Raw genomic sequence first — 11,108 nt, 5'->3', positions numbered from 1 at the left:
TCTCTAAAGAGAAGAATTCACAAGATGATTGGTTTGTGATTGTGTTGAAATAGGCTGGGTTTAGTGAGTCATGGATTGGGGAAAGCCAGGGTTATTGAAAGAAAAGAGCAGTAAGGAGTAGAGACCATTTAATCATGGAATAACCTCAGTTATTTCCAAGTATGGTCATTGAAAAAGAAGTCTTCACTTGGGTAGAAGATCTGTATCCACCTGGTAGCATTAAAAAGTGACAAAAATCGAAGTAAAAGTAATATGCCAAAAAATAAAGGAATTGCTGTTGCTGATGAATCTAAGGAATGAGGAAAGAATTTGGTCTTTTCTAGCAAAGAGGGGCTGGGGAGGAGAGAAATTCTCAATGTAATCCTCGGTGATGAATGGAGAAAGTGATCTTTTACCGTAATAATGGGGGAGGGGGCCTTGTGGCTTAAGTCTATATTTCGAAGAGAGTGAAAATTTGACAAGACAGCTAGTAAATAATACGTTGGATCCTAGTAGTATTGTGATAATATAAAGAGTTCTTGTTTCCGTCTGTGTTTATTTCTAAAGATCCTTGAGTCTGGAAGGAATTGAAGGGGGGAAAAAAAATTCTAAAAACGCATAATAGCCATACAATTCTTAGTTTTATTGCAGGAAAGGGCTGAAGGGGGTACGTAGAATGTTCTAGAAGAAAGAGATGATAGGAGAGCAGAACTAGAGGCAATACCAAAAAAATGACAAAAGAGACATTGGAGGGAGAGGGAAGAATAATTTTTAAAAATAAAAATGTAAGGGCAGCGGTATGGAAGTGTCTCTCACTGGAAAGTAAAAGCAGTTTAGGGCAGCACATTAGCTATTCCGCTCAGGGCTGTCCAGCGTGGCATGTCCCTGAGGGTAGTTCACACCACTTGCACACCAGCCTGCAGCCCGGGGTGAGGGTGGAGGGGTGAGAGGAGGCCCCCCCCTCCTCTCTCTCAGCTGGGGGAAGGGGGTGCGGTGGGACCAGGGCGCACCGCAGCCCCGCACGGCGGCGGGGTACCAGGACTGGGTACAGTAGCAGAACGCTGCAGCCAAGGCCGAGTGGGCGATCGCAGACGACACCCACACGCTCGCTGTGCACACCCCACCGGTGCCAGACTCCGGGGGCCCAGCCGTCGACCCCCCCCCCATCCCCACTTTTCCTGCAGACGAGGTAGGGATCCGACCGGCTCCCTGTCCCGGGCAGCGTGTCCCATGAGCTGGGGCGGGAGGTGGGGGGGGGGGTGACTTAGTTTGGGTGTCCACGCGGGGAATCCTGGCCACCTCGCAGCCGTGTGGCGCGCGAGCGGTGGTGGAGCCGGAGGGGGGGGTTGCGATTCATTCACGGGGTGTGTAGGGGGGGAGATTCTTTTGTGAGACGAAAAAGTAGTACTGGAGCGCGATGATCAATGTGGGAAAAACCCATAAAATACATCAACAATCGATAAGCACCCCCCGCCCTCCCTCCCCCCGAGAGCGGTGTTGGTTCCCCGCGGGCCCGCGGCGGGTGCGTGTGTGGAGGGCGTGGAGCCCTCCCCATGCCGGGTCTGCGGAGCCAGCCGGTTGACCCGTGCCCGGCTGCGAGGAGGCGCCGGCCGGTGTGTGTCCGTGCGTCCGGGTGTGCGCGCGCGCCCCGGGTGTGCGCACTCGGGGGGCTGCCGGGGGGTGGCGGCCCCGGCTGGGTTGGCTGGGGGGCGGAGGAGGAGGAGGTGGCGGTGGGAAGCAGCCCAGCCCCGGCCCCGGCCCGGCCCGAAGGGGTTAAGCCTCGCCGCCGCCCCCTCGGCGGCCGGGTGTAAACAGAGGAGCCTCAGCCTATCATGTCTGGCTGCCGCGCGCAGCCCGAGCCCCGAGCCCGGCGCTGTAACACGATACGCTCCAGACCCCAGCAACTTGGCAGCGCCGGGCTCGGCTCCGCACGGCCACAGCGAGGGCGCGCCGCGGCAAGGTGGGTGAGCGGCGGCGGCGGCGGCCCCGGGGGCGGCCGGGCGGGCGGCGCGGGGCGCGGGGCGGGCGGCTGCGGGGCGCGGGGCGCGGGGCGGGCGGCTGCGGGGCGCGCGCGGCTCGGGCTGCTGCGGCGGCGGCGGCGGCTCCCTCGGTTCCATCCCCCGGCACGCGGCGCCCGCAGCTCCGGCTGCGGCTCCCGCTCCGCCCCGGGCTCCTTTCTGCCGAGTCCGCCGCGCGGTGTCGGGGATGGGAGGAGGCTGCTCCGCGTGGGTTCGAACCCGTGCCGGGGCCACGTTAGCATCCGAGATGAGGCGCTTTCTCGCTCTGTCTTTTTAACCCGTGAAGGGGCTGCGTGTTAAGGCTTAGAGAAGGCGAAGGCTTGAACTTTCTCCGTGACTCTCGGGTGCAGGTAGCCGCGGGCAGCATGGGAGTCTTTTGTTCCCGGTATTTTTAATTAGATGGATTTCTTCTTCTTCTTCTTCTTGTTATGAGTGATAGACCATCCTCGCCCAGGACGCAGAGCCATCAACTCCTCTCTCTCTCTCTCTCTCTCTCTCTCTCTCTCTCTCTCATTCTTTCCCTCCTCTCTCGGCCTTCGGTGACTTGCGCGATGTTCTCGACTTCGTGGGGAGCAGATCGTAGCAGTGATGGTTTTGGATCGTTTGTGTCTGACATGTTTAGAAATCTGCATTGAGCGTGGATGCGACGACGCTTTCGTTCCTTGAACCGAAATCCATCAGACTAATGGCTTCAAGGGGGGGGGGGTACAAAATCATCTTGCTCATTAAAAGCAGTTTTTTTTTTGTTTTTTTTTTTCCCTCTCCTGCGAAGTACTTTTAACTGTGGGCTTTTTATCAGGCAGGGGTTTGAGAAAGCAGAGTCTTGCAAAGAAATGAGAACTTTGAAGCTGGGCTTCGATGCACGTTACTCCAGTGGCAAGAAAAAAGGAGAGGGGGAAGAAAAAAAGAGTTTGGGAACGGTTTGGAAAAACTTGTGCAATATCTGTGAAGGCACAGCAGTCATCTGGCCGTGTGTGTGTGTGTGTGTGTGTGTGTGTGTGTGTGTGTGTGTAAAATAAAGCAAAGGTGAGGGTGGGTGGGCAGCTTTCAGAATGAGAAATCACATCTCCTCTCTGTCTCTCTGTCTCTATCTGTCTCTAATATCTTATAAGTGATATATACAGATATCTGTCCCTGTGTCACAAAGTCATTTTGTCTTCTTTCTGCAAGCTTAATATAATCAAATTCAGTTCCGTAAGATGGTGTAGTTGAAGATTTGATCCCCCTTCTACTAAAGTGGAAATACTTTCAGTAATTGAAAGCAGATTCACGTCTGGAGTTGTACAAGCCAAGGTTTTCATTTTTAAAATAAACCTTTTGTTCTCTGGTTTTAAATGTTTCAAGAGAGCTATCCAGAGCCCTCTGTGTGCTAATTGCTAAAGTAGTTCTTAAGAAGGGATTGAAAATACCCTGAGAAGGTATTTTAGAAATACAGCTAACTTACCCCAGCCTCCGTCTTAAAGAGAGGGAGGAACATACTTGAACCAAGCATTTCTTCTGAGTGCCCCACATTTTGATTTTTTCCCCCCCAGCAGATTCTCTATCGTGAAGATGCAACCTTACTGTACCAAACACCAAATCCTTCACCAGAGGCCCATGTGCTTCGAGAGGTTTAAAAAAAAAAAACTTCAGAAATTTTTGCAGTGATCCCATTTTATCCTGTGATGTGCACAATCTGATGATATATGCGAAATCCAGTGAAAAGTATGTTTAATTTAAAGGCATGCTGATTATATGTTAATGCTGATAGACTGGAACTTAAAAATTAAGACTGAAGATTGCTGCTGTCCCATCTGTAGGGGCTTACTGTTAAAAGCTTAAAAAAAGAAAAACCTGGCTATGAAAGACTGAAATTACGATACATTCTAGACAAAGAGGGAGACACTGATCTCTGATTAGCTGGGATGATACAAAAGGGTGGGGAAAAACATCACGGCATCACCTTCCTTGTTCAGGATGGGGAATCTAAAATGATTTATGTAGTTAGAGAGGAAAGTGGAAAGAGTTGCACTTTTTAACAAGGACAGTTGAGATCAGAAAAAAGAGTATTCAGAATGTTTTAAATGACTAGTTTCTTACCCTGTTGTATTGATTAATAATAACAACCAGGCAGAGTATATAGTTTCATTTTTTTTTTTTGAAAACCACTTAGTAGTTGTGCCTTTTACCTGGCCCCTGGTCTTCCCCATAGTGAATCATTTGAGCACATTCTAATAAATAGGTGAATAACTTTGTCATGATTAAATGGTATTTTTGCTATTTTCTTGTAAGAGCTCTCATTAATTTTTTAAAAGTCGACATTTAAAATATTCAACAAATCATTTCCAAATGAAATCTTGCTAAATTTTGACTGTGCTGTTATTCTGTTTCTTAGATATCCATGGCCCAGTTTGTGGTATAATGGAACTTGGTTCTTCTCAAAGATTTAGGGGCGAAAAGCAATGTAGCCTGGATTCTTACAGATGTCTGAACACTGATTTTTCTGTGTAGTACCCTTGTCTAAACAAGACTTCTATTTACTTTTTTTTAAATGTTCTTACATGTTTTTTTTTTTTATTTGGTAAGGGGGTACCCAGGATCTTCTGTTGTCTGAAATAATACAGTCTATTTATCATGGGACTCCTGCCTTTGATAATGTAGGCGCATGGCAAAGGAGACACTGTCTAAATACAGTGATCTTGATAATTAATGCCATAAGATAGATTAAAATGCTGTATTCCAGGTATTCATTTCCTTAAAAGGGCCACCAGAATAGCGTTGCTAAGCACCCGTCACCACTGCAAGTGACAGAAAATGACCCAAATTAAAGAACCTGTTCTAAGCTGTATTCTTGTATTTTCTAAAGTGCATTTCAAAAGGTTTAACAAGACTCATTCAGTTAGTGGAGAAAAAGGATCTATTTTCAGCTCTGATCAGCAATTAAGAGATTGAGTTTGGGAATATCAATTATTGTAATATGTTTTGTTTCCTATGTCTTACTCTTTAAACAATTATGAATACAGATTTTTTAACAATCTATTTTTTCTAGCAATCCAGATGTTAATGCTAAAAATAGGAGGCTGTATTTAAATTAAACCTATAATATAGGTTCAGTATGATTTCTTCCTGTACATGCGTATGTATACAAGCATATATACATGTGTGGTTTAAATTAAAATTAGGCAGTAATTATTCTATGCTAGCACTGGTAGGAATACTTTGTTTCCAATTTCTTGAGAAATAGGGTATTTTTCTTTGAGTGTATTTAGATGAAAACTGTACTATGAAGGATATAGTTGGATAAGCTCTAGTTAGAAAGTAAATAAACAAATTTGGGGTGGGGTTTTTGTGTTGTTTTTGTTTTTTGTTTTGACCTAATAGTGAACTATACCCTTTTGAGGTTGACCAGAAGTTCTAAGCAGTTATAGTTAAAAAGTTAAACCACCACTACTTGAGTATCTAATGAGTAAGACCTTCCAGTGACCTGATTCTTGGCTAAACCAACAATCACCAAGGAAGTTGTGAACTTCCCAGCAAAGAAAAAGGAATGGAGAGATTACTGTTGTACAAAGACTAGGAGAGAGAGGAAGGAAGATTCCAAGGTTTAGAGTAGGAATACTAGCAAGACTTTGGCTAAATCATATAGTTCTGATCAAGTCTGAAACATATAAATATAGATTTTAAGTTATTAATTAAAATCTTACGTGAAGTGATCTCATATACTGCAACACGGAATATTTTAAAGCCAAACTAATGCTTAATTCTTTCTTCTAGTAGAGTTAGTTTACATTAAAGATTCATTTTATATTTAGATTTGCAAGGTTATTTGGCCTTGCTTTTTTCCCTAGCAATAGATAATGTAATGTAAATCAAATTTGACTTATTGGAGTTTTGTCTAGAATGGTAAGTCTTTTGATCTGAATTTTCTTACTTTAGGTAGGTGGAATGCATCATTGTTATTTTTTTGACATATTTGTTTTCCTCAGATAGAATAGCTGAATGATATCTAGGGATTATATATGTATTTTAGTAGGCATGAAAAGATACATATTTTAATATTTAGTTCTTTAAAAATTGATATGTCAATTTTAGTTACAAACTTAGCTGTTCAATTACAAATCCTACTTAAGTTTTGAAATGTCCACTTCTGATTTTTACTCTTATCACGTTAAAAACAATAACTTCTTTGCTATCAGGGAGGACGATTTATATCATAGATGTTAGTGATAGTGAAATTAATTTCATCAGGTAGGAATAAAGATTGAAAAGTAATTCGAAGGAAAATCACATTACAATAAAGGTTAGATTTTGGAAACCACAAGTTATAGTATTTCAAAGAACCAGAAAAAAAGTGTTCCTTTCCTGCCTATTTCAAACCATATTTGAATAAATGTCTTGTGCAGTTAAGTTAAAAGGCAGAATGTATTATAAAGTTTACCAGAATGACTAATGTAGTTAACACACAAAAAAACTAAATTTTGGTTGTTTCTACTTCTAGATACTAAGCTACTTTAAAAAAAAAAATCAAATACAATAATGTGCAAGTCTTTACAGAATCGCTAAATGTTAGTGTGTATGCAGGAGAAAGAGAGGACATGATGTCTAAATACTAGTAAGAGGGACTCTGGATTACTTTGTGTGCATATTCTTTTTTGAAATAATTTTTTTAATTACCTTAGGAAATAAATTTAACATTCTTAACCTCTTATAATTATTTAATCATTATTTCATTTTACCCCCTGCTTCAAAGTTGTACATTAGGGAAGAAGACACCTGGCTGTGCTCTTAAAAGTTTATTTGTCTTTCAATTCCTATGATAGTAGGGGGCAGTACATCTCCTTAATTATCTTTGTTCAGGGAAATGCTGAAAGGCCGAAGTAGTTAAACAGGGCCATTTGGATTTGTGAGGTCGAAGTCAGGAGCTAGGAAAGTGGTTAAATGCATTACCATGCTAGGGAGCCCTTCTCGGGGAATTGACCTTGATGGAAGTGGAGAAAACCATTTGGCCATTTTATGACAGCCATCCCTGCTTCTTTTATCACTGACAGATTTTCATATGCCATTCTACCAGATTTCCTTCTTTTCTCTTGTTTCCTCTACTATTTCCATTCTTCACAGTGAAGCTGAAAAGAATTAAAATTAGTTTCTTCTTGGTTTCTTTTCCCCCTTTATTATTTGTTTCATAGGTTGGTACCTATTCGTGGAAATATCCCTTCATTAAAAATTAAAGTGATCGGGTTGGCTTACCATTCTATATATGCGTTGGAGGGTCTTTGAATGGCGATGATTAGTGTCTTTGCAAAGAAGCTGCTGTTCTGCTACTTTTCAAATTGTTTTTTAAGCTATTAAGAGGAAAAGACTTGCCAACTTCAATTTCAGCAGTGGGAATAATATTTGTTTTAACAAGTGCCTAAGTATGTTTACTTGAAGGTTACTCAAGTTTAGTAGGCCTATTGCTTCTGTTCCAGTCACCACTTCCCTTACAAAGTTAAAACAAAACCCTAAGATTTATAGTATATATTTCTTAACTTTATTGCCAATATTTTCCTTGTGATATATTTTATATCAACGCTAATAAAATGGAATTCTTACTTAAATATTTGAGCAAGTATTGTTCAATAAAAGGAAGGATTTTTATTAAACAGGGTACAAGAGCTAACCTTTTTGGCAACTCCAGTTAAAGCAATTAAGTACTGCATATAAGACTTTTGTTCTCCTAGGCAAAGCTGTTAGATGTTACTGATTGGAGTTGAGCTGATGCTTTTACCTTTTTCTCAATTTTCTTTTTTGTGTTGTTAACAATTAATTGGAGACAAATACAAATCTTACCATTAGGAATGAGAAAACAAAGGCTCATTATCAAAATACCTAGAGTGCTCTTTCCAGCTTCATAGGAAATATCTCCTTATCAGTCTGCTATAAATTATGTAACACTAAAAATCTCAGAAACTCAATCATCACCAAAAATAGTTCCTTCAAGAGATTTGCAGTTCTTTTTATCTCAAAAGATTTTTTTTTCCTTTAAGGACCTTTTAATTTAATAATTTAAAAAAAAGCACAGCACCCATTTGATTATATTATCTTTAAAATGAGTTATAAACTCCCATCTCCTGTTCTATTCTCTCAGCCTAGGTCTAAAATACAAGCTCTTTTCTACCATCTCTTAGCCTGTTCCTTGATTTTCTGCCCTGGTGCCCTGCCTTCTATCTCTTCCATGCATTCTCCACAGCATCATTACAATTATCATCCTGCCTCCTTTTCCTTCCCAATCCTACCTCAACCACCTTTGCTCTTTTCTGCTCATACCTTTCTACTCATGCTTCATTTAACATTTACTCTAGTCTAGGTTTTGCATATCTGTTCTTACTCATACCACCTAGCAAATCCTTCAAGAGCCTACTTGCATGGCAGGCATGTCTTCTCTGAAGCCTTTCCTGACTGCCCGGGGCAAAGTTGGCTACTCTACCTTCTATGCTTCCATAACACCTGATACATACTTCTCTCTGAGCACTTCACATATTATACCATAACCCTTTGTTTGCATTTCTCCCTCCTCTACCAGGGGACAAGTTCTTTCAGGTCACATGGGCTGTCTTATTCATCTTTACATTCCAGCATGACGCAGAAAAATACATAATCAGAAGATGTTTATTAAATGTTCATTGAATGAAAATACTCGATGCGATTTAATTCCTTGGTGACAAAATGTATCATTAGGAACATCAGTTATTCTGCGTTAAAATATAACACGTAGCTTAGCAGGTCTTGAAGGCCTGCTCTCCACAGTGACTGCAGGTTAGCAATGCCAGCTATTGGTATTACTGTTGTGTCTCAGTTTTGAGCTCTTACTGTGCTAAATATCTTATACTTCTCGTATCATTTTCTCACAACATCCCTGTAAGAAGAGATTTTTCCCATTTACGGATGGAGAAATTGTTACTTGACTAGGTTAAGTAACTTCAAGGTTACGGGGGTTTTAAGTAGCAAAACAGTAATCTCAATATTTCCCTGTGTGATTCCACACCTGTTCAAAATATCACACTCTTTCATAGTAAGATATTTTTGGTTCAAGTGCTGGAGGTCGAACTTAGTACCGGCTAGACAGGTGCTCCACCATTGCTGTTTTTAAAGCATTTTTAATTACATAGGTGATTCAAGTACAGATATAATTTTATAATGGGTTTTGCATATCCCTCCCATGATGCACTCCACTTTTACTTCTTATTACACTGTCATCAAACAGCCAACATAATTTATTGTTGTTGTTGTTGTGATTTGTCCAGAAAATAGAAATAGAAAAGTTCTGACAATAGGACTGCTCAGAGCTAAACTTAGTAATTTTATTAGTGTGATTCCTGGAAGTTTTATTGGCTTCCTGTGTCCATTTTCTTGTGTTTTTGGTCAGGTAGATTTGGGGGTAGTTGAATTCCAATTAGGTGTTTTGGGCTTAGGTGAAAAAACTACTAATTTCCATAATTAAAGACTTTTGCTAGAAGTTCATGGAATTTTATATATATATATATATATGCACATATATACATATATGCAGATAGATAAGATAGATGGGTAAATGGATAGGTAGATAGAGATAGAGAGATAGAGAGATAGATATTGTACATATAGATGGATATCTTGTATACTTTTTTTGGAGCTGGAAATTGGATTGAATCCAGGCACTATGCTAAAAAAAAGTGCTCTGCCAGAGCAGATAGGTTTTTTTTGCTTGCTTGTTAGTTTGTTTAGTGGGGCAAGGTTTCCTATTGTCCTGGCTAGTCTTGTGCTGCTGGGTTCAAGTGATGATTCTGAGCTCATCTCCTATATCACTGGGACTACAGGTGTCCATCACAAGAGTCTATTGGGTGACTAAAGTAAGAAAGGTACATTCTTTTAAAGGACAGGAGTAAGAGCCAGTGTACTTCCCATGTTTTTTGTTTTTTGTTTGTTTTTACCAGAAGATCAAGAAATGAGAAGGAATACTTTTGATACTAAAGGAGATGAGGAAAGATAAAAGAACAGGGAAGACACTCCATACTTCAGTTTTCTGGTCCTGTCTTTACTGACCTTAAAAACAAACAACAACAAACCTCTCACAGAACTTCAAAAACCAATATTACTACTTGCTCCTACTGAACAGATGTTTTATAATCTTCGTGATCATTTAATTCAGACCTACAAGCAAGGTTTAGTAACAGTTTATACATATCAAATATTTAGTAAATGTTCTTGTCTATGTTAAGCCCCTCATACAAACACTGCTTTATTTTCCAGACCAGCTTTCTGGAACTACTTTAATTGAGACACAGAAGAGTTAAATGAGTTGCTTGTTAGAAACAAAGCCAGGGGTTGCACAAAGCCCAAAACAAGACCTACATGCTACTTTCTCCCTTATAGAGCTGATGCATCACTCACAAGTCCCTGACCCAAAAGCCCCCAAATAACTGCTATGTAGAAGCCTATTATTGAAGTCAGTAGTACCTTTTGTACATTTATTTATTTATTTAGTGCTTGGATCTTGAGATAATAGCCTGGACATTTCCTTAGCTTTTTCACTCAAGGCATTACACTTGAACCACAGCTCTGCTTCTGACTGTTTGCTGGTTAATTGGAGATAAGCATCTCCAGGACTTACCAAAGTGGCTGGTGATCTTCAGATCTCAGCCTCCTGAGTAGCCAGGATTACAGGCCTGAACCACCAGCATCTGGCAATAACTTAAATCCTTGTTTTGTAGATAGGAAAACTGAGGCTTAAAGAGATTAAATAATTTACATAAAGTTATTGAACTAGTAAATTACAAAATGAGATCAGGAACTCAGTTTTGTCCTATTGTCAAATTTATTTTCTTCATTACTGAGTTCAGCATCCAGTGTAGTTGCAAAGTTAGGATATATTTCGAGTCCCAGCTTTGCTTTACAAGTAAATGTTCTTTTCTGTTAACAGAAGGCAGTGTCCTGCCTTCCATGAACATTACGAAGATTTACATATTTGCACAAGGCAAAATCATTGAATCTCAACAAGTATTGTGTTTAGAGAATATGTGCTTTGTATTATTCTCTGGTTTTGTTTTTTTATCTTCTTTTTTTTCAGTGAGACATAATCATAAATGATCATCCATGGTATATTAATATCCTCTT

The 11,108-nt window shown here is 40.7% G+C and overlaps 1 protein-coding gene across 1 annotated transcript in view; it reads left to right on the top strand.

Annotated features, from left to right (window-relative positions):
• The first annotated feature begins 1,396 nt into the window (after positions 1–1,396).
• Tenm3 (teneurin transmembrane protein 3) overlaps positions 1,397–11,108 on the top strand; it is a 325,821-nt gene continuing 316,109 nt past the window's right edge. The window contains exons 1-2 of the mRNA XM_042699846.1: positions 1,397–1,405; positions 1,444–1,939. Of these exons, the coding sequence (XP_042555780.1) occupies positions 1,397–1,405; positions 1,444–1,939 (505 nt within the window). The remainder of the gene's footprint in view (positions 1,406–1,443; positions 1,940–11,108) is intronic.

The sequence above is a fragment of the Dipodomys spectabilis genome, unplaced genomic scaffold, assembly GCF_019054845.1.
Source record: "Dipodomys spectabilis isolate Male_0828 unplaced genomic scaffold, ASM1905484v1 ptg000009l, whole genome shotgun sequence".
Lineage (NCBI taxonomy): Eukaryota > Metazoa > Chordata > Mammalia > Rodentia > Heteromyidae > Dipodomys > Dipodomys spectabilis.
The sequence above is the reverse complement of the archived record's forward strand: the minus strand, read 5'-3'. Positions and strand labels throughout refer to the sequence as shown.